At 41.9% G+C, this 27,042-nt stretch overlaps 2 protein-coding genes and 1 non-coding gene across 13 annotated transcripts in view; 1 reads left to right on the top strand and 2 right to left on the bottom strand.

Moving 5' to 3' along the window:
- USP37 (ubiquitin specific peptidase 37) overlaps positions 1–4,420 on the bottom strand; it is a 120,781-nt gene extending 116,361 nt beyond the window's left edge. For 6 of the 9 annotated variants that reach the window (XM_055290599.2, XM_055290597.2, XM_063645094.1 and 3 more), the window contains exon 1: positions 3,809–3,994. The gene's annotated coding sequence lies outside the window, so the exon portion shown is untranslated. Of the gene's footprint in view, positions 1–3,808; positions 3,995–4,297 lie in introns of those variants that run through there. The other 3 variants (XM_063645093.1, XM_055290600.2, XM_055290598.2) reach the window with 2 other exon arrangements.
- Positions 4,304–27,042, top strand: part of CNOT9 (CCR4-NOT transcription complex subunit 9) — a 28,507-nt gene continuing 5,768 nt past the window's right edge. For 2 of the 3 annotated variants that reach the window (XM_055290650.2, XM_055290649.2), the window contains exons 1-5: positions 4,304–4,616; positions 16,122–16,301; positions 18,497–18,612; positions 20,083–20,192; positions 23,414–23,523. In XM_055290650.2, coding sequence (XP_055146625.1) covers positions 4,593–4,616; positions 16,122–16,301; positions 18,497–18,612; positions 20,083–20,192; positions 23,414–23,523 — 540 coding nt within the window. In that variant the 5' untranslated portion in view covers positions 4,304–4,592. Of the gene's footprint in view, positions 4,617–16,121; positions 16,302–18,496; positions 18,613–20,082; positions 20,193–23,118; positions 23,215–23,413; positions 23,524–27,042 lie in introns of all 3 variants that reach the window. The other variant, XM_055290648.2, reaches the window with a different exon arrangement.
- LOC129488951 (U6 spliceosomal RNA) lies at positions 25,018–25,120 on the bottom strand. Its single transcript, XR_008659788.1, has one exon. It is a non-coding gene; the product is annotated as a U6 spliceosomal RNA (small nuclear RNA).

The raw sequence follows: 27,042 nt of genomic DNA on the forward strand, positions 1-27,042 counted from the left end.
AGGTTTAGAGACATTACATAATTTATAAATACAGCCAGTGAGAAACAAAGCTATGTCTAATGCCAGAACCCACATTTTTAACTACAACCACAGTTCATCCTCATCAATGAATTATGGCAACCCCTTCCCTTTCCAGTCTCAGCTCTTGGGGTTTCACCTCCAACAAATGCTTTACATTGTAACATCCTTTCTAAAGAACTACTCTTCTTACCACTTTTCAACTAAACTATGCACTAGATACCTTCTTAACTTTCTCCCTATGGTGGGAGTGGGTGGTAGAGGTGGGGCACGGGACAGGGAGGTAACACACAGAACTTGTGTATTCTAACTGTATACTCCAACAAAATAACAAACACTTGGTAACTGCTAAATGGTTGCCATTGATGCTAGGACCTTCCCAAACTAAACAGCTCATCACTACCTAGAAAATAAAATAAATCCAAATGCTTGTGTTTGGTATTCATACACCTCCATTTTAAATTCCCTATTTTTCAACACAAATCCTGTTCTACACATACAAAAATTATTATATTTTAATATTTTCTTTCTTTTTAATTTGAGACAGAACCTCATTCTGTCACCCAGACTGGAACACAGTGGTGCCATCTTGGCTCACTGCAACCTCCACCTCCTAGGCTGAAGCAATTCTCCCACCTTAGCCTCCCAAGTAGCTGGGACTACAGGCACATGCCACCAAACCCGGCTAATTATTGTATTTTTTTATAGACATGGGGTTTTGCCATGTTGCCCAGGCTGGCATCGAACTCCGGGGCTCAAGCAGTCCGCCCACCTTGGCCTCCCGCAGTGCTGGGATTACTGGCATGAGCCAATGCAGCTGGCCATATTTTAATATTTTCTTTGTAATTCACCAACAACTGACTTAAATATGGAATTTTGCTTTATTTACGGAAATCTCATCTTTACTGGTCTTAAAGATTAACCTGTTGTTAAAATATACAAACCACTACTCTGATTTTTGAAGGCTTTCTTTCCTTTAAAAAGATCTATAAAACAAATGGACAAAGGAGAAAATTAGTTTTGTTACTGAAAGTGGAAAGTTGACCTAAAGTTTACCTCCAATTCAAAGAATTTAAAATCTGAATGGTTTTATGATATAAAAATGGGTAAAAGAATCCAAAGTTGGAAAACCTTTTGTTTTTTCTCATGTGTCCTCTAACTTTTCAGAATGAAAAGTGTTTGTCATGAGATGATGACAAGAATATCAGCAAGCTTGTGCTTCCAAAAGACATGATGGTTCTTACAGCAACTTCCAGCTTATTTAACAAAATTACTGAGAAGTAAAAATGAAGTGGTCACTAGCTTATATTCTAATAGGAGACGGACTTTAATCACACATGTAAATATATAATTATAAGTTCTGGCATGGGTGCAGTGGCTCACACCTGTAATCCCAGCACTTTGGGAGGCTGAGGCAGGTGGATCATCTGAATTCAAGAGTCCAAGACCAGCCTGGCCAACATGGTGAAACCTCGTCTCCATTAGAAATACAAAAATTAGCCGGGCATGGTGGCAGGTGCCTGTAATCCCAGGTACTTGGGAGGCTGAGGCAGAAGAATCACTTGAATTTAGGGGGTGGAGGTTGCAGTGAGCTGAGATCATGCCATTGTACTCCAGCCTAGGCAATAGAGCAAAAACTCCATCTCAAAAAATAATAATAACAATAATTACAAGTTCTGAGAAATGATATAAAGCAAGATACGTGGAATGATGAGACTTAAGATTAAGACTTGGGGTAGAGGACAGATAACATCAAGAAGGCTTCCCTGAGAAGGTATCACTTAAGTTGAAAACTGCAGAAGGAGATGACTGGTAGATGGTGGTGCTGGAACAATTCAGGCAAACAGCATCCCCAAAGGCCTTGAATTGTAAAATAACTTGATATGACTAGGGAAATTAAAAGCAATGTGGCTAGAGTTTATTGAAGGACAGGAGGAAGATGAAGTTAGTGAAGCAGGCAAGAACCAGGTTACGCAGTCTTGTGAACCACAGTAAAGATTCTGAATTTTATCCTAAATGTAAGAAGCACTTACCAGGGAGAAATCCACCAAAAGGTTTTAAGCAAAGAAATATGTTACTACTGAATGAGGAAGTCATATATGGTTTGTTTGGGTTTTGGGAGAGTGACTTAAGAGCAAGAACAGAAGAAAATAAGGTAACCAGAAAGAAGAGTATTGAAGTTGATCAGCTTAGAACAATTACAATAACAATTAATGCTTACTGGCCATTTACTCTGTGCCAAGTGCTTATCATGGTTATCTCATTTAATCCTCATAACAATCTAATAGGCTGAAAATTACTATTTCCATTTTACAGATGATAATACTGGAAGCCAAGGCAATCAAGTCCAGGTGAAAAAGGACTGTGGCTTAAACTAGAAAAGTGCCAGTGAAAATGTACAGAAAAAGATGCAAGACATATATAGGAAGTAGAATAGATAGAACTTGGAGAGAGCAGAAGTCAAGAATGCCTCCCAAGTGTGTAGCCTGTGTCATGTGCCACTTAATAAACTGGGACACTGGAGAAGAAAGAATTTCGATATGGAGAGAAAGATCAAGGCTTTGGATTTGGCTATGTTGCATCTGAAACTCCTAAGAAAAAAACAAAGTTGAGATGTCAAGCAGACAGCTGGCTATCTAGATGTGGAGCTGAAAACAAAGGGAATAGGCTGGAAATAACAATTTTTAAGTCATCAATATACAGATCAAATTTAAAGCTCAGGGAGGAACACAAGAGTAAAAGAAGAGGACCTAGGACTGAACCCAAATACTCATTTTACTTCATCGAACATCTTTAAGACAAGTGATTACTTTTATATCACTGGGGTTTTTCAGTCCTCCTTCCAATTTACCTTTCAGCAGAATGCAACACTACTGATGACTTCTTTCATGGCTTGCAAGACGCATCCTCCTCTATCGGTTATTAAACATCAGGAATCCCCCAATGCTCCATCCTAGGTGTCTTTATTTTATAGCACTATACTCTTTTTAGGCAATTTCATCCACATCCATGACTTCAATTACTATCAATATGGCAGATGACATAACACATATACACACCGCACACATTTACGTATGCAGCCCAGAACTCTCCTAAGATCTCCAACCCACTATATCCAACTGCCTACTTGACATTCCCTCTCAGATATCTCTTCCAGTTGGACACTTGTCAGGAATTGCCCCCTCAATAAAGGAATTTATACAGAGCTGAAATTTTGAGAGGAATACCCCAAAACCACTTTAGGACAACTCTCCAGGACACAGGACTTTGTCATCAATCATCATTTTCTTTCATGGATCATGACTTAAAATAGTTACATCTAACAACCTGATCTGGCGGCTAGAAATGGGCGCAAGGAAATGCACAACAAAAATACAATTCATGTTTTGCAGTGAGGACTGGTCAAGAGGAAGGTGAAGATGGTCAAGAGAGTGAATGAGTATCATGTCCAAGGCCTGATGAATGTGCCGTAACGAAAGTCACCTGAAGAGACAGCAGGCCCTGTTAGAAGCTAAGAGGCGGACGACAACAGCCCCAGAGAAAAGGGGCCAGGTTTGAGTTTCGGAGGGAGCGAGTGGCAGTGGAGACCAAGTCAAGGGAGAGGGGAAAGCCGGGGCAGTGCACCCAAAGGTAGTACCTGTGAGGCTGGGGGTGCGTCGAGGGGTTGTGGGCGGGCTGAGTAGCAGCAGGGCGAACTCCGGAGGAGTGAACACCGAGTGGGCGGATCGCACGGAGGGAGGGGGAGCTAGGGAAAACGGCTCAATTGAGAAGCTACCCCGGCCCGCCTTACCTGCGCCGAGGGTCCGGAGCCCCCGGACAGACCCGCGGAAAGCACGGAGCCCGCGAGGAGTGGGAGGAGCCAAGGGTAATGGAAGTAGGGATACCGAATCCAAAGGAGGGAGGCCGCTAGCTACCCCTAGTCAGGGAGAGCGGCTGATGGCGGGAACTGTGACCACACGCAAACACGCACGCACGCACGCACACTTGACGCGACCAGACAGGCGCGTGCGCGCCAGCCGAAAACTCCGCCCCTCACACGCCCTCGCCCCGCCCCCCTCAGCACCTAGCGCGGCCTAGCCCGGGCAGCCCCGCCCCTGCCGTGACTGTAGTACGCACGCGCACTTTCCACTTCACCCGATTTCGACGCCCCCCACCATTTCCCTCCTACGCAGCCCAGTCGGGCATGCGCAATAGTTGTATTCCCGGGACTGTCCATCTTTTCCCGCCGTTCACTGGCCTTTGGAGGCGGGTCAGAGTTCACGCCGCTCTCTGGAAATACCTGCTCAAAGCCAGGAGTTGCGGGGACTAGTGGTCGCAGACGTCCTTCCGGTCCTAAATCTTAAGGGGCAAAGGACATACTCTGGGACTGTTAACTAGGCCGAGGGCCTCGAGGCGGGAAGAGGATGTGTGGGTGGGGTCAGGGGTGAGAGGTCAGAGGGCCGTGAAGTGGGCGGAGCGAGCGGGAGGTGGATGGCGGCTACGGCGGCTCATTATTTTCCGCTGCAGGGGTGCTGAAGCGGGGACGCGGGTCGGACGCGTCCGGTTTGTGGAAGAGAGCGGCAGCCGCTCGCAACATGCACAGCCTGGCGACGGCTGCGGTGAGTGGCTGGGCCCCCAGGCCTGGAACCAGAATCCTTCCTCAGACCCACGTTTCGGCCTTCTCTCCTAGTTCCTGTTGTCGGGTCCCTAGTCTGATTTTTTTCTGCCCTCAACCTCCGAGGCCCCGGTTCCCCTCCTCGGCACGCTTTGGTTGTGGTGGAGCCGGCCCCTATTTCCTTGCCGGACGCCTCTCGCGGCCTCCAGCGCGACCCATCGCGTTCTTTGCTGGCGCCAGGGCCTGGTCCAGCGCCCGTAGCAGGCCATTCATTGATTTATTGCGCTGACCAACAGTTTCAGGGCGCCAGTTGTGTTCTGGGCGCCGGCGTCGATGAGGGGAATTCCATGGTCAATCTGACGCGGCCCCTGCTCTCAGAACTCACCACGTCGCAGCGGGAAGGAAATGGCTTCTAGTTCAAACCACTTGCTTTATTTATGGAAGACCTGAGGCCCGGAGAATTGCATAATTTTTGCATCTGACTTAGGTTCTCTGCGTTTAAAACTTTCTTCGACACATCTCGTTTTACCCGCGTGATCTTTTAAGAAAAAAGAAAGTGTAATTCAGCTATCCGAAGTAATCCTACTTCTCTTGGCATTTAAATAAAATCTAGACTCCTTGCCATAGCCTACACGGCCCTGTATGATGTGGTCCTTAACCCACGTTTATAATCTCGTTTTATGTCTCTTGCTCCTAAAGCTTCAGCTACTCTGGCCACTTCTAACCCTCTGCAACGCGCTTTTCTTCTCCAAGATGCACTTTGTGGTCTCTATGACTGGAGTGAATGTTCTTCTTATCTCTCCTCCTTTACACACACAGCATGAGTGTAATTGGTACCTCTTTCTTGAACTCTCCTTCCTCTCCTTAAACTGTTTATCCAAATCCATCTTTCAGGTCTCTGCCTAAATCTGTCTCTCAGTGGCCTTCCCTGACTATCCTCTTCAAATTAGTTCCGCAGCCTCTAACTTTAGTAGAGTACCCTTTACAGCCCTGATCCCTGTGTTATTATTGTATTCGTTTATTTGTTGTCTGTCTCCTTGAGGGCAGGGACAGGGATCATGTGGGCCCCGTTGACGTGGTTTCCCCGGTGCCAGGACAGTTGCTAGTACAAGATAAAGACTCACATACTTTGCTGCATGAAAGAATGTTGAAGGGAAGGTGACCACTGAAAGAACATAGCCATGATGGGAAAAGGAGATCGTTTGAGCACACCTGCCTGAAGACCAATTCTGCTTTTTCTGTTTAACCAAAGGGAAATGATTTAAGGAAAGTAATGTACTGAAATTGTATTATCAGGCAAAATGACGTAATTACTAAATAAAGCACCAAAAATTGCCATACCTTTAAGTACAAAAAGTGAAAAATTGAGCCAAGTATGACTAAGCTATAGAAAACTGCTTTTTGAGATTTGATCTCCATCGTCATTTCCAGTGCTGTTGGTATCTCTGCCTCCTTTCATACTGTTTCTAAGTGTTTGTAACTATTCAGTGTAGAGAGTATCTTTTATATCTCAATTAGGTCATTGCAATTCCCCTAGCTTTTTTGTTCCTTCTCCCAAATTATGTATGTAATGTGGGGAAAAGCAAGTTGAAAGATGAGTGTGCTGCTATTAGGGGAAAAACAGGTTAAATAAGGGAAATTATTCTAAGGTTGACTTGTCCATCTCTCAAAAATCTAATTATGTCTTCTCCAGAATTTTATCTTGGATACTGAGCCACTCTTCCCTGTGCCTTCCCAAACTCTGTAGCTATTCCTTTTATTTTCAGTTGCTCCCTAATGCATCTTTTAAACAACCATTAAAGCTGTGGTACATTACTTATAAAAAGTACTCAATACATGTTTCTTCAAATTTTCAATGCCTTACATTAATTTTAAAATTTGAACTTTTAGATGCACTTTCACTTGGGATGTTTGGACCTCGTAGCAGCTCTGGCAAATTCCTTCGTACCACTCATTCACTAGGATATATTTAGCTAGTGAGGAAACTAAAACATAAAAAGTTGAGCCACCTCATTCTCAATTCTTCATGCCTTCCATTGGACCAAACTGCATTATTCTGATCTGGGTAAAGGGACAGTAATGATGCATATCACTCACTGGGATTTAAGAAGCATAATTAATGCATACAACAGTGCCCAGAATAATCAAAGCCACTTGAGAAGATGCTTACTTTCTGCCTAACAATGAAAGTGTGTATCTGTGCCTTTATTTACCTCTTTTTTAAAATAGTAGGTAAATCATCATTTCAGCTAGGGAGATAACAAAGTACTGCTAAATGAGAATGTAACCTGGGTGGTGTTTGCCCATAGTCCCAGCTACTTGGGAGGCTAAGGAGGGAGGATCACTTCACCCCAGGAGTTCCAGGCTACTGTGTGATATGAAGGCACCTGTGAATGGCCACTGGACTCCAGCCTGAGCAACATAGCAATACCTTGCCTATTAAAAAGAGAGAGAGAATGTAGTCACATGTAAATGCAGGATATTATTCACTAGAAGGAAAAATTAAGATAGTATGGGAAGTATCTTAAATTTTGACTCTTGAGTAGTATTATGCTAGAAATGTTTAGTGTAGTAGGCTGTTGTGATTCTTTTTTCTTTTTTTTTTTTGAGACGGAGTTTCGCTCTTGTTGCCCAGGCTGGAGTGCAATAGCGAGATCTCAGCTCACAGCAACCTCCACCTCCCGGGTTCAAGCAATTCTCCTGCCTCAACCTCCCAAGTAGCTGGGATTACAGGCATTAGCCACCACACCTGGCTAATTTTTTTTTTTTTTTGTATTTTTAGTAGAGATGGGGTTTCTTCATGTTGGTCAGCCTGGTCGTGAACTCCTGACCTCGTGATCTGCCTGCCTCGGCCTCCCAAAGTGCTGGGATTACAGGCATGAGCCACTGCGCCCAACCTTGCTGTTGTCATTCTTGATGGAATACATCCTAACATCTTCATATATTCATTACTGCCACCATTGAGCATAATTTCTTTTTTTCTCTCCTCTAATAAATAAGGACAGAAATACCACACAGGATTATTCTAAAGATTAAGTAAGAATAACAAAATGCGGCCGGGTACTGCGGCTCACGCCTGTAACCCCAGCACCTTAAGAGGCCAAGGCGGATAGATCACCTGAGGTCAGGAGTTCAAGACCAGCCTGGCCAACATGGTGAAACCTCGTCTCTACTAAAAATACAAAAATTAGCTGGGCGTGATGGCGGGCGCCTGTAATCCCAGCTACTCAGGAGGCTGAGGCAGGAGAATCGCTTGAACCCAGGATGGGGAGGTTGCAGTGAGCCAAAACCATGCCATTGCACTTCAGCCTGGGAGACAAGAGCAAGACTCCATCTTTAAAAAAAAGAATAACAAAATGCTCAGTGATTGGCTAGATTCACTCACTGATATGTGACTTGTTCCCAGACTTCAGCTTTGGGAATTTAATTCCCAAATTAAAGGCTCACACCTATAATCCCAGCACTTTGGGAGGCCAAGGCAGGAGGATCACTTGAGGCCGGGAGTTAAAGACCAGCCTTGGCAACACAGTAGGAACCTATCTCTACAAAAAATGTTTAAAAATTTTCCAGGCTTCAGTGAGCCATGATCATGCTACTGCACTTCAGCCTAGGCAACATAGTGAGACCCTGTCTCAAAGGAAAAAAAAAACAAAAACTACAAATCTTTGCATGCCATAGGTATTCTGTAATGGATGTTATGCTTGTGAAACAACTGGAGGTAAGCCTTTAGGGGATGTGTTTTTGTTTTGTTTTGTTTTTAATTTCCCACTGATTTCCACTGACAATTGTAGCATCCCTAAGCACTTGTCTTTCTCTCACTTTCAACCTAACCAGCAGCATCATTAGTTATTTTACATCTTTTTATTGACGCTGTCATGGACTCCCAGATGCCTTCCTTTTTGGCAAGTAGAAAGAACACTGCACTCTAAAGGATCTAATTCACTTTCTCCTCCCGAGTCTCCTGATGAAGCTTTAGGCAAATTGCCTAACTTATCTTTGCTTATTCACTTTCATTTTTAAAAAGTTATTTTGAAAAAATACATTCTGGGCTGGGCATGGTGGCTCACGCCTGTAATCCCAGCACTTTGGGAGGCCGAGGCAGGTGGATCATAAGGTCGGGAGTTCGAGACCAGCCTGGCCAACGTAGTGAAACCCCGTCTCTGCTAAAAATACAAAAATTAGCCTGGCGTCATGGCATGCGCCTGTAATCCCAGCTACTTGGGAGGCTAAGGCAGGACAATCGCTTGAACCTGGGAGGCGCAGGTTTCAGTAAGCTGAGATCATGCCATTGCACTCCAGCCTGGGCAACAAGAGCGAAACTCTGTCTTAAAAAAAAAAAAAAAAAGATACATTCTGGCCCTTATAAAATTATGAAGCTAAGTTAGTACTTCCAGCACTATTAGAAAGTTCATTTTCTTGGAATACCATGCTGACCCAAATCCACATGTTGATCTCCAGACTTGGGGAAATGATCTCTATTTCAGTCTGATTCCATTCTTTATGTATTGGCAGGAAAATAAACAGCTATTTTGGCCCTTAAACATAAAGTTACATTGATAATTTGGCTATTTTCTGTTTAAGAAACCATCAACATCAATTTTTTAGTTTACTCAGAGAAGGAAATCATTTTCTTTACCATTTATAGATAAATGTCATATGTTTTATTTAAAATAACATAAACATCTTTATACTTTTCACATTATGTGTTAAGATCTTTCAGAAATAGAAGACCAACTTAAACTGTCAGTACACTGTGTGACACTTGGAGTTAACCACTGGCAACTTACTTTGGTAAATGTCTTATCTGTGTTAAGCTTTCTTGGGGAAAAAAGGTGTCATTTGAAATACATTTTCCATATACAAATCATTAAACAGAAATGGAGGGAGAGTTACCACCTAAATTTTGATAATATAAAAGTTTTTTAACACACTTATTAAAAGAACAGGACTGTTGACTTTATTTTTTTATTTTATTTTATGTTTTTGAGACAGGATCTTGCTTTGTTACCCAGGCTGGAGTGCAGTGGCGTGATCTTGGCTCACCGCAACCTCCACCTTCTGGGTTCAGTTGATTCTCCCACCTTAGCCTCCCGAGTAGCTGGGATTACAGGCACACGCCACCACACCAGGCTAATTTTTGTATTTTTAGTAGGGACAGGGTTTCACTGTGTTGACCATGGCTGATCTCAAACTCCTGACCTCAAGTGATCCACCAGCCTCGGCCTCCCAAAGTGCTGGAATTACAGGTGTGAGCCTGTCTCTGTGCCTGGCCAGGACTGTTGACTTTAGCAGGTTACAATTAATAATCTACGGTAATGTACAATAGAACTTTTTTCTATTCTTGGAAGTGTTAAGGATAACTCATAATGTAAATCAGATTTCTCATGATGATTCTATGTGTCCAGGTATGTAATTGAGCTCACTGTCTATCCAAATCCAGCTATTAATGAGTTCTGTGCTAAGGGAATATTAAATTTAAGAAAGTTTTGTTGGATTCTTAAGAGTAATTTCTTCAACTTGGAGGAGTATTTGTGCTTTCTATCCTTGAGACCAGATAGAACTCATCGATTCTAGAGAGAAGTAGAGTTTCAGTCTCATTCTGCTGTACACTGGCTGTGTGACCTTGAGCATGTTAAACCTCTATTAACCTGTTTCCTCTTAGAATTTTGAGAATAAAGTGATGTAATCCACAGTGCCTGACACATGGTATGCTCAGTAAATGTTACTGCGTATTAATAATTTCTGGAAAAGGCAGACCTAATCTATAGTAGCAGAAAACACCCATGATTGTCTCAGGCTGAGTATGGGTTTACTGAAAAGGGCATTAGAGAACTCTTTGGGGTGAATGGATCTATATCTTCATTATGGTAGTGGTTACTTAGATGTATAAATTTCTCAAAAATCTATTGAAGCAGCGTACACTTAAAATGAGTTCACTTTTATTGTATGCAAATTATACATCAAAGTTTATTTTTTTAAAAAGAGCCTCTTAGATTAGACTCTCACAACTAAGAACTAAATAATTTCTAAGATTTTAGAGCTGCCTGAGACTGGCAATTATTTAATATAGTTTCTTCACTTTAACAATGAGAAAATTGAGGTTTGGAAAGTTAAATGACTTATCCTAGGTCACACAATTCTAGAAAGAGCAAAACTGGATTTTAAAGCCACTTCAGGCTCCCATGCCAGTGTGTGTTCCAATTGTAGTTACTTGCAAATTGAGGTCTTTCCTGTTCTTCAATTTGATAAACAGATTCTTAATCCTGGGTACATGGATGCATTGCAGGAACTCTGTGAACTCCCTAAAATTATGTAGGTTTTCGTGTTTTTGCAGTTGTGTATTTTTCTGAGTAAAAGATCCACAATTTTCTTTTTTTTTTTTTTTTTTTTAGTTTATTTTTTTGAGACAGAGTCTTGGTCTGTAGCTCAGGCTGGAGTACAGTGGTGCGATCTCCACTCACTGCAAGCTCTGCTTCCCAGGTTCACGCCATTCTGCCTCAGCCTCCCAAGTAGCTGGGATTACAGGCGCCCACCACCACACCTGGCTAATTTTTTTTGTAGTTTTAGTAGAGACAGGGTTTCACCATGTTAGCCAGGATGGTCTCACGCTCCTGACCTCGTGATCCACCCCCTCGGCCTCCCGAAGTGCTGGGATTACAGGCATGAGCCACCGCGCCGGACTTCATTTGATTCTTAAAGGGTCTGGGCCTCAAAAAATGTCAACCTCTGCTCTCTTGGTTGGTATCCTGCAATTATTGTTAATGCTTCAAATAAGGTAATCTCCAGTAGGGAAGTCATAGATTAATTTGCTTGCCTGTCAGTGAGCAATGTGTGCTACTAAATTGAGTTCCATATCAGCCACAGCCTTAGAAATGTATTAGTAAATTAAAAATTCAAAGAGTTGTAGCATCCGAACTAGGAATCATTAGAGGTGATCGTTACAGAGTGGCATGAGGAGTAAATCTGCCTGTTGTCTGCCCATGGTTTCATCGGTTGTTAAGTGAGGTTAATAACCACCATGTTGTGATCATTAAATGAAACCATGTTTTTAAAAAAAGGAAGTACAACAGAACTCTCTCTTCCTCACCTGCCGTACCCCTTCTTCTACTGCCCACCTCCTTTTAAAAAGATGTCAATTACAGATTCTTTTTGTGAAAGATGGGCCTAAATAACTCTTGGGATATGGAAGGAGAGTAAGATACATTTTGAGTTTTGGTGTTTTATTTAGGGATGATGTCCAAAATATTTTATCAATCATCTGGTTATATAAATTAATATATAACTCAAAATATAAGAATATTTCCTTTTTATTCTCCAAAACAATGAAATTCCTATATGTGTGTTACAAAATTGCTTGTTATATGTCCATGTGTGTGTGTTGGTGGTTCTCACTAAGTAAATTATGCCCCATCTGATCCATAATGTAACACAGGGAACTATGTCAAACTATCGTACTGACTTCTCTCTGAAAACGATACCTATTAAGTGTTTTGTAATCTTAATAAGTAGAGAATTTCTCCTAACATCAATGCTACTGTTGATAGTACTGAGTGTTCTTTCAGATTTTGTTGAACTACCACCAATAACATTTTACTTTTTGTCTGAGATTTTTATGTATTAACTATATTGTCTAGGTGAAAGAATATAATTTATTAGAAAGTCATTTTTAGGCTGAGCACAGTGGCTTACACCTGTAATTCCAGTGCTTTGGGAGGCTAAGGCAGGCAGATCAGTTGAGCTCAGGAGTTTGAGATCAGCCTGGCCAACGTGGGGAGGTCCCATCTTTGCTAAAAATACAAAAATCAGCTGGGCATGGTGGCATATGCCTGTAGTCCCAGCTACCGGGGAGGGTGAGGCAGAAGAATCACTTGAACCTGGGAGGCGGAGGTTGCAGTAAGCTGCGATCACACCACTGCACTCCAGCCTGGGAGACAGAGCGAGGCTCCATCTCAAAAAAAAAAAAAAAAAAGTCATCTTTAGATCAGATTTCGTCTTTCAGGCAGATAAGAAGCAGCATTAGCAAAGCTGTTAAAAAGAATGCCTGGGTAGAAATCCTAGCTTGCCATTTAAATTTTAAATAACTTCTCTGTGCCTCAGATTTTCCTTATCTATAAAATGAGAGTGCTGGTAAGTATTATAAGTATTTAGGACAGTGCCTGGCAGAGTAAGCACTGTATGTTTTAAGCTCTCATTTTTATTTTTAAAAAATTGTATTCATCCCATGACAGGTGGGTATTCACTTGGTGTAACTTACTACTGCTATTAAATTGGGGGTGAAATTCAACAGGGATGATGAAAAGGAGGATCCCTACCCTAGATATTTCCTGGCACCAGACTGCACTCCTTTTGGCTAGAATGACAGCAGAACCCGTAACACCAAGCTAGTGCCCAGGGGGGCCACATTACCACCCACTTGACATGGTTCTAGCTCTCATAGAATCAAAATCACATGGAGACTGCAGCCCCCACAAATAATCTCACAAATTGGAGTATTGCTAGCAGCAGGTGTCCATGGCTTTAGGAACCCATGTACGCACCAGGCATTGGCCTTTCAGAGTGCCCACACCACTGCCAGCAGTGCCATCTTCTCTGCGGGCATCAGGCCAGCTCCAGAAAGAGAATATGTAGGGATGCGGCCTGGTGTTCAGGAGTCATGGTATGCAAACCGGTGGTTACCAGGGCAAGATGGGGTACAAGGTGCCAACTGCAAGTCACAGATTGGCTCTAGTAGGGGTGATGGAGTTTACTGATGGTGGTATCTGTATGACAAGACTTTGGGGAAGGTCAGCTGAAATGGGTACTGATTAATCAGGAAAGGTACTATATTGCCAGACCAGTATCTGTGAGGCCCCCTTTAGTTACTGGATTGTGGGGTCATCCAAGAGACTGGGCAGGAAACTTAACGCTAAAATTTTATCCTGTGTTTCTGCTGAGCGTCTAGGGTGATGTAATATTCTAAATAAACACATACCCTATCTTCAGGTAGGAATTACATTTCCAAAAATAGTTTTTAAGTTGAGGGCCTGTTTGTGGCTGCCTAGTAAGGGCAAGTGCCTGAACAACACTGCTTTTGCTGTTGGGAAAGGAGGGAAAAAGCTACCATATTCCTTCTGTCATATTGTTGCTCTAAGAGCCTATGATTGATTCCTTGAGGACCATCCCTGAAGGGAGTTACAAAACAGCTTTTAGCAGATTACTGTAAGGCACTTAAAGCTTAAGCTGCATTGTATTTCAGTCTATTTAGCAGAACACCTTGTGGTTCTTTCTGTCAGGCTAGTGAAATAATAAACATTAAGCTAAAAGCTTATAATGAAGCTTCCATTTTTAAAAGGCCATTATTCAAGTTGGGTAGAGTAAATTTGAATCCACCTCAAAGTCTGTTTTATGCTTAATTCTGTTCTTTAACAAAGGTAGTTCTTTGTGTTCTTTGTCTTTACATTTGTACAATGGGTAGGTCATCATTCTGTCACGCTAAGGTCTATTGGGAACTTGTAAGTACTGTGAGAAACTGTGTAATATAGTTCAAAAAAGTACGGGAATATGCAACTTCATACCTTCATACCTGGTTAAATTGAGTGAGTTAATTCCTCTGAACATTAGTGATCTCATCTGCAGGTGTAGATAGCTTCCCCTCCCTCCCGCCCTCTTTTATTTCTCATGGTTGGGGGCAATTACCTGAGAACATATTGGGCATAGAGATGGAAATCACCAGGAATTTGTTAGCAGTTTAGAGCTTAGGGGTACCAATTATCATTTTTCTAGTCTCCCATCTTCTTTTCCAGATAAGAATAATTAAGGAACTTAAGGTCACAAAGATATTTGATGACTATAGAGAATTATAAAATACTCAAATTTGGGGGGAATATTGTGATTCTTTAGTATAATAATTAAAGCATGCCCTATTAAGTGTGTATTTCCTACATGAGTAAGTAATGAATGGTTCTCAAAGGGATGTAGTTAGAGAATATATTGAAGAATCATTAAGAGGGAAAGCTTTTCCAAATTACAGGTTTTCTGCTCAGTTGAGGGGGGATGTCAGAATCACTGGGGAGGGACCAGTAATGGGAAGCCATAATTTTTTTTTCCTCTCAAAAATTATTATATGCGTATGGTTTTTTAAAAAAAGTTTATGCAAAAGGTTTTAGTGTAAACAATGAAAAGTAAGTCTCCCTATAAATCCCCAACCTTAGAGGTAACTAGTTAACGGTTTTTTATGTGTCCTTCTAGAAATGTTATATGTAAATGTGTAAGAATGTATATGTATTTTTTATTTTTATATATGTGTATATTAATGGAAACATTTTATATGCTCTTCTGTAACCCTTTTATTGTTTTTACTTAGTATCGATATATATTCAGTATATAGAGAGCTGCTTCTTTTTTTAAAGGACTACATAGTATCACATTATAAAGCTCCACCAGTATTTAACCAGTCTCTTATTGAGAGATACTTGTTTGTTTTCTGCATTTTTGTTTTTGAGACGGAGTCTCGCAGTGTCACCCAGACTGGAATGCAGTGGTGCGATCTCGGCCCACTGCAACCTCCGCCTCGCAGGTTCACGCCATTCTCCTGCTTCAGCCTCCCGAGTAGCTGGGACTACAGGCACCCACCACCATGCCTAGCTAATTTTTTTGTATTTTTAGTAGAGATGGGGTTTCACCATGTTAGCCAGGATGGTCTCGATCTCCTGACCTCATGATCCACCTGTCTTGGCCTCCCAAAGTGCTGGGATTACAGGTGTTGAGCCACCACGCCCAGCCCAGTTTTCTGCATTTATTTATTTATTTATCGAGACAGAGTCTCACTCTGTCACCCAAGCTGGAGTGCAATGGTGCAATCTCAGCTCACTATAACTTCCACCTCCCACGCTCAAGCGATTCTAGTGCCTCAGCCTCCTGAGTAGCTGGGACTACAGGCATGCACCACCACATCTGGTTTTTTTTTTTTTTGCTCTGTCGTCCAGGCTGGAGTGCAGTGGCGCTCTCGGGTCATTGCAACCTCCACCTCCCAAGTTCAAGCAATTCTCCTGTCTCAGCCTCCTGAGTAGCTGGGATTACAGGCGCCCATCACCACACCCAGCTAATTTTTGTATTTTTAGTAGGGACGGGGTTTCGCCATGTTGGCCAGGCTGGTCTCAAACTCCTGACCTCAAGTGATCCACCCACCATGGCCTCCCAAAGCACTGGGAATACAGGGGTGTGCCACCGTGCCCGGCCAGTTTTCTGCTTTTAAAACAGTGCAACAGTAAACATCCTGGTATGTCTTTAGCACGGCCCAATTATACCTACAGGATAAATTCCTAAACATGGAATTATCAAAGGGTATGTGTGCATTTTAGGTTTTCATCAGTAACTGCCAAAGAGATTGGATAGTTGACATCAAATGTATGTATTTAGAAACGCTCCTCTGGTATTCATGAAAAATATATTTCCTCTAAAACTCTGTTGCAGGGTAAGACGTGGTTTGACTCTAATAAACTCATATTTACTTTCTTGTCTTCATCTGAAGCCTGTGCCTACTACACTGGCACAAGTGGATAGAGAAAAGATCTATCAGTGGATCAATGAGCTGTCCAGTCCTGAGACTAGGGAAAATGCTTTGCTGGAGCTAAGTAAGAAGCGAGAATCTGTTCCTGACCTTGCACCCATGCTGTGGCATTCATTTGGTACTATTGCAGCACTTTTACAGGTGGGTTCATGTCCATGATTGGCAGTTGAGTTCTTTTCATTACACTTGTTTATTTCTTTACCTTTGCCCAAATGAAGACTTTAGGAGGATGATTCTTTAAAAAACTGCATTTGTAAGAACCTGTTTTAGAAAGGTCTGAGGTATTTGTTAAAATGCAGATTCTTGGATCCTTACCCAAGAGATTCAGTTTAGTCAGTCTGAGGTGGGCCCTATATTTTAATCTATATTTTAATAAGCACTTTCACCTCCCCCAGGTGATTGTGATGCAGGTGATCTAAGAACTACACTTTGACAAACACAGCTTTAGGAGTACTGTAAGATAAATCTACATGACGGGGAGGAAGGTGGAAAGTAGAGTATAAGGACCACAAGGTACAATATATTCTATGGAAAACAAATGTTTTTTTTGGGGTTTTTTGTTTGTTTGTTTTCTTTTTTCTTTTTTTTTTTTTTTGAGACGGAGTCTCGCTCTGTTGCCTAGACTGGAGTGCCAATGGCGCAATCCTGGCTCACTGCAACCTCTGCCTCCCGGGTTCAAGCGGTTCTCTTGCCTCAGCCTCCTGAGTAGCTGGGATTACAGGCCTGCATCATCACGCCCGGCTATTTTTTTTTTTTAATTTTTAGTAGATACGGAGTTTCACCATGTTGGTCAGGCTGATCTTGAACTCCTGACCTCGTGATCCACCCACCACGGCCTCCCAAAGTGTTGGGATTCCAGGCGTGAGCCACCATGCCTGGCCTGGAAAGGAAATGTTGAAGATATAACAGCTGTAGTATTAAAGGTGGGTACAGTTGTACATTAAAGAATAGATAATTGAAGTTCAGTTCAAACCAGAATGGTCACTGGTGGCTAATTAATTGGTAACAATACCAAAATACCTAGGTAGTGGCATGATCATCCATTAAAGTATTGCCCCAAAATTCCTAACAATTAGATTAACTTTTCAACTCTTAAGTAAATTCACATTCCATTTCTATTGCATTTAGCCAAGAAACTGATCTTTGTTATGGGAACGTTTTTCTATGTAAAAGTTTTACAAATGATGTAAATGGAAAATTGTAGCCGGGTGCAGTGGCTCATGCTTGTAATCCCAGCAGTTTGGCAGACTGAGTTAGGAGGATTGCTTGAGCCCAGGAGTTCGAGACCAGCCTGGGCAACATGGCGAAACACCATTTCTACAAAAAATACAAAAATTAGCCAGGCTTGGTGGTACACTACTGTAATCCCAGCTACTTGGGAGGCTAAAGTGGGAGGATCAATTGAGCCCAGGAGTTGGAGGCTGCAGTGAACCATGATCATGCCACTGCACTCTGCCTGGATTACAGAGTGAGACCCTGTCTCAAAAAAAATGAAAAAAAATGTAAATGGAATTGTATTGAGTAAATCATTACTTTTTGACAGATAGTGCATATATTCACTGCTATTTATACATATCCCCACCCATTGATTCATGTCCTTACCATGTTACTACCTAACCAAATTCAAACTTCTTTATGAGTCACTGTGGTTGACTTAACACTTTCTGGCCAGTGATCTCATCACTGTAACTTAAAGCAGGATGCTAGCAAAAGGAGGGATTATAAAAATTTGAGTATCCCTCAACTGATAGCCTCAGTAGCTGGAGAATGTAAGAGGAAGTGTAGATGACTACATTTGCCTCCATCGAAATCTTCCTAGGCTGGGCACAGTGGCTCACGCCTGTAATCCCAGCACTTTGGGAGGCCGAGATGGGCGGATCACGAGGTCAGCAGTTCGAGACCATCCTGGCTAACACGGTAAAACCCCGTCTCTACTAAAAATACAAAAAATTAGCAGGGCGTGGTGGCGGGCGCCTATAGTCTCAGCTACTCTGGAGGCTGAGGCAGGAGAATGGTGTGAACCCGGGAGGCAGAGCTTGCAGTGAGCCGAGATTGTGCCACTGCACTCCAGCCTGGGGGACAGAGCGAGACTCCATCTCAAAAAAAAAGGAAATCTTCCTAGAGATAAATGTAGAAATGTCTTAGCTAGTCTCAGCCAAGTGAGTTTGTGATGAAAGGATATGAGCATTATTTCTGCTCCCTTTTTGATGATTGAGTTCTTAAAAGATGCACAGAATTAAGAGCTATTTTATTTGCCTTTTTTTTTTCGGTTTATTACCATGGGAATTAATTTTTAGTTATTCCTTATTCATCTGATGCTGATTTCCATTTTTTAGGAAATTGTAAATATTTATCCATCTATCAACCCACCCACCTTGACAGCACACCAGTCTAACAGAGTTTGCAATGCTCTGGCATTACTCCAATGTGTAGCATCACATCCAGAAACCAGGTAAATGCTTTGGGTGAGTCACTTGGGGGAGGTATACATTGAATATGGTCCTAAACTTTCTCTGAATAATAAAAGGAAGGGCATGCAGGAGAGAGAGAGAGCGCGTGCGTGTGCGTATGTGTGTGTCTCTCTCTCTCTCTCTCTCTCTCTTCTGGTCTTCCGGATTCTTACTTTTACCCAATGAACTTTAAAGAAACAAGGTTCACATACAGGAAAGATATCAGGCATACAGCTACTTCTCACTCCCTAACCTGTTATTCACACTATGTCATCTGTGAGGCATAGTGCATGGCATATAAAAGGAGTTTAGTAAATATTTTTCCAGCACTTTTCCCCCACTGAACCCAGATTTGACTTCAGAATCCTTCTTAACATAGCATTCTGGGCGGCCTCTATAATAGACGAGAATTGGCATGTAAGTTAAAATATTTTTGCCACCTGTCATATCTAAAAAGTTAAGAAAAGGGAAATCCTGTTAAGGAATCTACTTTGTGGGCTTTTATGGCCCCAAAGGCACTTAATAGTCATCTTATTAAAGCCTTTCCTCTTTGTCAAGTTTCCTTATGAAATATGAATGCTAGGTTGGCACTGACCTTACACAGCTTTAGAGAAGTTACTAAGAAAATTACTTTTAAGCACTTAACAAAAATGCAAGAGTACTTTGAGTGTTAAAAATCTTGGGCGTTGGCTCTTCTACAAGGTGTAACTATAAATAACATAAAATAATAGACTGATTTCCATATTAGTTGCCTGACTAAACTGTTTTCAGAATGGTTTGTGTATCTGAAATGCCTTAACAAAAAAAGAAGAATGTGCTTATTAAAGTATAGCAGGTAAGCCTGATAATGGCTGCTTTGTTTTGTTGTCTTGGTTTGTAAGGTTTATTCGACTGCACCTGTGAATACTATTGTTCAGTCATAGGTGAGGGAGGTAATCTAGGACAATCTCTTGGACACTTAATAGCATTTTGTGGTCTATGTTTTAAAATCCACAATTGGATATTTTAAGTTAATCAGTTTGTAAGGTACTTTCTGCTGATTACAGGGAAAATCATGTGTTTTCTTAACCACTGTGACCTGGACTAGGATTTTCAGCTTTGGCACCATTACCATTTGGGGCTGGATGAATCTTTGTGGTGGGAAGGAGAGGGCAGGAGAGGACTGTCCTGTGCATTGTAGGATGTTTAATGGCATCTCTGGCCTCTTCCCAGTGGATGCCAATAGTGCTTCATAATCCTAAGTTGTGACAATCAAAAATGTCTCCAGACATTGCCACATGTCCTCCAGGGGGCAAAATTTACCCCATTTGAGAATCATTGGTTGAGACTAATGACCAGTAACATTGTTTTCCTAAGGATTCCTTGCTCTGACAATGTTAAGGCCTTACAGAATTAACCACCTAGAAATCTGAAAGTTCAGGATCCTTAGAAATCAACCCTGGGCTGTGAATGTAATTATTGTTTTCTTCCAGGTCAGCGTTTCTCGCAGCACACATCCCACTTTTTTTGTACCCCTTTTTGCACACTGTCAGCAAAACACGTCCCTTTGAGTATCTTCGGCTCACCAGCCTTGGAGTTATTGGTAAGTTATTAGAATTGTTTTGCAAGCCTGAAATACTCACAGTAGTAGTCTAAGTTGGGTGTTTTGTCTTGCCACTTATGATTTTTGTACACCAGTCATTCATTTTTGTCTTTGAGGTTGTCTCATTCACTAATCAATAAGTATCAGGAACATGATGACTCCTATCAAGCACTCTTTGTTTGTTTGTTTGTTTTTATTTTTTTTGAGACAGAGTCTGGCACTGTCTCCCAGGCTGGAGTGCAGTGACACCATCTTGGCTCACTGCAAGCTCCGCCTCCCAGGTTCACACCATTCTCCTGCCTCAGCCTCCCGAGTAGCTGGGACTACAGGCACCCGCCACCACGCCCTGCTAATTTTTTTGTATTTTTAGTAGAGACAGGGTTTCACCATGTTGGCCAGGATGGTCTCAACTCCTGACCTTGTGATCCACCCACCTCGGCCTCCCCAAAGTGCTAGGATTACAGGCTTGAGCCACCGCGCCCGGCCCATATCAAGCACTCTTCTAAGTGTTGTTAATAAGGCTTTGAGATCCAACATTTGGGATTAAATTCAGCATATATGTAGAAACATTTGCTGGAATTGTAGGGAGTGTAAAGCATAAGAACTTGATTTAATATATAAAGAGTATTATTAAAGGAATAAGAGTTCAAATTTGGGACTTCTCCTCTTCCCTTCTCTCTTCTCTTCTCTTCTTTTATTTTCTTTCTGTTAGGGCCTTGCTGTGTTACCCAGGCTGGTCTTGAACTCCTAGGCTCAAGTGATCCTCCTGCCTCAGCCTCCCAAGTAATAGGGACCATGGGCACGGGCACACACCACTGTCTTTTTTTGTTTGTTTTTCTTACTTCTAATACCAGAATGCTTCGTATATCTGAAATGCCCTAAGAATATGCATGTCAAATACACTAAGCATTCTGAAAACCTGTAATTCTCCCGTAACTCCAGGAATATGAATCTGTCAGTTCACCTAGTTAAATTTTTTCATCTACTTTTTTTTTAGTCTCTACTAAAAAAAAAAAAAAAAAAAAAAAAAGCAAAAATTAGCCAGGCGTGGTGTCATGTGCCTGTAGTCCCAGCTGCTGGGGAGGCTGAGGCAAGAGAATCTCTTGAACCTGGGAGGTGGAGATGCAGTGATTGCAGTGAGCCAAGATCACGCCACTGCACTCTAGCCTGGGCAGCAGAGGGAGACTCAAAAAAAAAAAAAAAATTAAATTTCCATTTACTAGCAATGAGCAATAGGAAATTTTTTTTTTTTTTTGAGACAAGGTCTTACTCTGTCGCCCACTCTTGAATGCAGTGGCATGATCATGGCTCACTGCACCCTCAAACTCCTGGGATCACACAAACCCACCCACCTCAGCCTTGAGAAGCTGGGACCATAGGCACATGCCACCACACCTGGCTACATTTTTTTATTTTTTTGTAGAGACAAGGTCTCACTTTTTGTTGCCCAGGGTTGTCTCAAACTTCTGGGCTCAAATGGTTCTCCCACCTTGGTCTCCCAAAGTGCTGGGATTACAGTTGTGAGCCCTTGCACCCAGCTGAAATTTTTTTAAACTGCCATTTATAACAGCACCAAAACGTGAAAATTTGGATATAAATCTTTAAAAATATATGCATGATCTATAACTGAAAACTACAAAACTGATTTCTAATGAAATAAAATGTGGAGATAAACCATGTTCATTGATTGGTGTATCAATGATTCAGTATTGTTAAGTTGTTCATTCTCCCCAAACTGATCTATAGATTCAGAGTAATTCCAGCAAAATCCCAGCAGCATTTTTTTTAGAAATTGGCAGGCTGACTGCTATGGACTGAATTGTGTCCTCCCCAAAATTTCATGCTTTGAAACCCTACCCCCTCATGTCATGGCATTTGGAGATGGGACCTTTGAAAGATAATTGGGTTTAGATGAGGACATGGCCCTCATGATGAGGTTAGTATTCTTCTAAGAAGAGACACCAAAGTGCTTGTTCTCCCTCGTTCGCTCTCTGCCATGTGAGGACCTAGTGAGAAGCTGGCCATCTACAAGCCAGGAAGAGAGCCTTTACAAGAACTATACCATACCATGCTGGCACCCTGATCTCAGCTTTTTTTTTTTTTTTTTTTTTTTTTGAGACAGATTCTTGCTCTGTTGCCCAGGCTAGAGTGCAGTGGCATAATTTTGGCTCACTGCACCCTCTGCCTCCTGGGTTCTAGCAATTCTCCTGCCTCAGCATCCCGAGTAGCTGGGACTACTGGTGTGCGCCACCACACCCGGCTAATTTTTGTATTTTTAATAGAGACAGGGTTTCACCATGTTGGCCAGGCTGGTCTTGGCACTCCTGACCTCAGGTGATCCAGCTGCCTCAGCCTCCCGAAGTGCTGTGATTACAGGTGTGAGCCACTGTGCCCAGCCTGATCTCAGACTTTCAGCTGCTAGAACTATGAGACAATAAATTTCAGTTGTTTAAGCCACCAGTCTATGGTATTTTGTTATGGCAGCCTTCTGATAGACTGATCCTAAGATTTATGTGGAAAGCCAAAGGAACTAGAATATCCAAACATTTCTTTAAAAGAACAAAGTTGGAAGACATATACTACCTGAGTTCACACCTACTGGAAAACTATAGTAGTCAAGGCAATGTAATATTGGAGAAAAGAAAGATTTACAGACCGTTGGAGCCAAATGAAGAGTCCAGAAATAGACCCACACATATATGGTCAGTTGATTTTTGACAAAGGTACAAAGACAATTTAGTGCAGAAAGCATAGTCTTTTTTTTTTTTTTTTTTAAGAGAGAGTCTGTCACCCAGACTACAGTGCAATGGTGCGATCTCAGCTCACTGTAACCTCTCAGGTTCAATTGATTCTCCTGCCTCAGCTTCCCGAGTAGCTGGGATTACAGGAGCCTGCCACCATGCCTTGCTAATTTTTGTATTTTTAGTAGAGACTGGGTTTCACCATGTTGTCCAGGCTGGTCTTGAACTCCTGACCTCAAGTGATCTGCCCGCCTCGGCCTCCCAAAGTGCTGGGATTACAGGTGTGAGCTACTGCGCCGCCCTCTTCCTATTTTTTTTTTTTTTTTTTTTTTTAGTACAAGTGTGAATCTGATTCCTTTAACAAACCCCAGTTTGTGTTCTGTTATTTAAGTTCATAATTCACTGGATAAGCAGTTCGAAGTTAATGTTAACTGGAAACCCTAACTGTAAAGTAATTTTGTTTGTCCTTATTTTCTTTAGGGGCCCTGGTGAAAACAGATGAACAAGAAGTAATCAACTTTTTATTGACAACAGAAATTATCCCTTTATGTTTGCGAATTATGGAATCTGGAAGTGAACTTTCTAAAACAGTATGTGCTTTTAGCTTAGATTTTACATTGTGTTGACTCTTGAGCTGCTTCCTTATGGTCCTGGGATCATTTTCTGCCTTCAAGCTTTTGAAATTTGTATGAATATTTTTTCTCTTTTGAATAAAAATTATTATAAAACAATTATTGAAAAACCCAAACCATTCAGAAGAAAATCAAGTTAAACACTAAATTTCTTTTCTCCAAACCCACATCTCACTCCATAGGCAAATTCTAAGTATATTATTACAGTTTCATTTTTTTTAATTTTAAAATTTCAATCCTGCTCCTTCTATAACCAGGCTTTTTAAAAATACATAATCAATTACATGTACTTGAGCTTCTGCTTGCTATGTACTTTAACCGTGAATGACAACATGACAAGGTACAGAATTCTTAACTCATTGTACAGAATTCTTACCTCATTGTTTTGTCTCAGACCTCTATTGCCATAGTCCTTTTGTCTTCTAACATTGAATATTTCAGAGAAGTCTCAGGGTCAGCCTAATTCTTCCCTGTTTTAGGTGAACTTACTTTTTTGTGTGGTTACCTACAAGTGTCTTTTATTATTTTTAAAGTTCATTTGATAATCATATATCCTTTTTTTTTTTTTCCTCTGAGATGGAGTCTCGCTGTGTCACCCAGGCTGGAGTGCAGTGGTGTAATCTCAGCTCATTGCAACCTCTGCCTCCCAGGTTCAAGCAATTCTCCTGCCTCAGCCTCCCAAGTAGCTGGTACTACAGGCGTGTGCCACCATGCCCAGCTAATATTTGTATTTTTAGTAGAAATTGGGTTTCACTGTATTAACCAGGCTGGTGTTGAACTCCTGACCTCAGGTGATCTGTCCGCCTCAGCCTCCCAAAATGCTGGGATTACGGTTGTGAGCCACTCCACCCGGCCCTTTTTTTTTGAGATGGAGTGACATAATCTCAGCTCACTGCAACCTCCACCTATCAGGTTCAAGCAATTCTTCTGCCTCAGCCTCCCACATAGCTGGGACTACAGGCACACACCGCCACTCCCGGCAAATTTTTTTTTTTGTATTTTTAGTAGAGATTGGGTTTCGTCATGTTGGCCAGGCTGGTCTTGAACTCCTGACCTCAGATAATCCGCCTGCCTCAGCCTCCCAAAGTGCTGGGATTATAGGCGTGAGCCACTGCACCCAGCCTCAATTTTTTTCTGAAAGAGCATATTACTTGTGTCTTTTTTGTTGATTTGTATATTTTTCTCTTTTATTTGTTCAAGCCTCTTGGTTCAACAACATCAGTTATGCTCTATTATCTGTCTTTCATATTTTTTTCTCTAATCACTTTCAATTTTTAAATTTCATATTATTTGATTTTTTTCAAGATTACTTTTCCATATTGCTATTTTGGGTAGTATTCAATCTCTGCTCTAAAATGTGCCTTGTCACATTAAATTACTTTTTTAGTCTAACAAATATTCTTGGGTGTAAGCAGATATAATGATTTTTTTTGGTTTTTTACTTTTAAAAAGATATATATGGAATGCTTCATGAATTTGTGTATTTTCTTCTCACAGGGCCACACTAATCTCTGTGTTGTTCCAATTTTAGTATATGTGCTGTCTAAGTGAGCACTGGTTTTTTAATTTTTGATTATTTATTTAGAGACAGGATCTCTCTCTGTCACCCAGGCTGGAGTAGAGAGGCATGGCTCACTGCAGCCTCGACCTCCTAGGCTCAGTTGATCCTCCCTCCTCAGCTTCACAAGTAGGTGGGACCACATGCCTGCTCCACCACACTCAGCTAATTATTTTTATTTTTTGTAAAGACAAGGTCTCCCTATGTTGCCTGGGCTACTCTTAAACTCCTGGGCTCAAAGGATCTTCCTGCCTTCTGCCATAGTACTAGGAGTACAAGCATGAACCACTGTGCCTGGCCAATTTATTGTTTTTAAAGAGACGAAGTTTCACTATGTTGCCCAGGCTGGAATGCAGTGGCTATTCACAGCCATGATAATGGCACACTATAGCCTTGAACTCCGGGGCTCAAGCAGTCTTCCCACTTCCCTCTCTGGAGTAGGTAGCTTTGATACTGGCACACATCCCTATACCTGGCTATTTTTTTTTTTTTTTTTTTTTTTGAGACAGAGTCTCGCTGTCGCCCAGGCTGGAGTGCAGTGGCGCAATCTCGGCTCACAGCAGGCTCTGCCCCCCCAGGGTTCACACCATTCCCCTGCCTTAGCCTCCTGAGCAGCTGGGACTATAGGCACCCGCCACCTCGCCTGGCTAATTTTTTGTATTTTTAGTAGAGACGGGGTTTCACTGTGTTAGCCAGGATGGTCTCGATCTCCTGACCTCATGATCCGCCCGCCTCGGCCTCCCAAAGTGTTGGGATTACAGGTGTGAGCCACCACACCCAGCCTACCTGGCTATTTTTAAGCTTTTTATTTTAAATATTCAATATATGGATGACTGTCAAAGGCATTGTTGAGCAAAAGAAGCCAGACACATGGGAATTCATACTGTATGTTGATCATGTGAAGTTTAAGAACAAGCAAAGCCAATTACTGGCAGTAAGTTGGATTCGTGGTTACCTCTGAGGGAAGGACATTGACTGGGGAAAGGTATAAGGGAATGATGGAATCCTCAGTTGGTAGAAATACTGCTTTTTTCTTTTCTTTTTTTTTTTTTTGAGACCGTCTCACTCTGTCACCCAGGCTGGAGTGAAGTGGAGTGATCTCGGCTCACTACAACCTCCGCCTCCCAGGTTCAAGCAATTCTCATGCCTCAGCCTCCTGAGTAGCTGGGACTACAGGCACACACCACCATACCCAGCTAATTTTTTGTATTTTTAGTAGAGATGGAATTTCGCCATGTAGCACATGCTAGTCTTGAACTCCTAAGCTCAGGCAATCTGCCTGCCTCCGCCTCCCAAATATTCTGTATTTTATACAATATTCTATATTTTAATCTGGTTATAGTACATAATGTGTACATAGGTAAAAATTCAAGGTGCACTTAAGATTAGTGCACTTAACACACTTTACTGTGTATATGTTTATGTTAGGTTCCTATATAACCTGCTGCTATAACAAATTATCACAAGCTACAAGGTTAGGGGCTTAAAACAATGCAAGTTTACTGTTTTATAGTTTTGAAAGTCACAAGTTCTGAATGAGTTTCACCAGTCTAAAGTCAATGTATCAGGAGGGTCATGCTTTCTCTGGAGGATACAGAGGAGAGTCTTTTTCTTGACTTTTCCAGCTTCTAGAACTGCATTTCTTGCATTCCCTAGATTATGGCCCCCTCCCTCTTCAGAGCCAGCGATGTGGCATATTCAAATCTCTCTCTGCTTGTCACATTACTTTCTCCTTTGCGGTAAAATCTCTCTCTACGGCCGGGCGCGGTGGCTCACGCTTGTAATCCCAGCACTTTGGGAGGCCGAGGCGGGCGGATCATGAGGTCAGGAGATCGAGACCACGGTGAAACCCCGTCTCTACTAAAAATACAAAAAAATTAGTCGGGCGTGGTGGCGGGCGCCTGTAGTCCCAGCTACTC

This window comes from Symphalangus syndactylus, chromosome 8 (genome assembly GCF_028878055.3).
Source record: "Symphalangus syndactylus isolate Jambi chromosome 8, NHGRI_mSymSyn1-v2.1_pri, whole genome shotgun sequence".
Lineage (NCBI taxonomy): Eukaryota > Metazoa > Chordata > Mammalia > Primates > Hylobatidae > Symphalangus > Symphalangus syndactylus.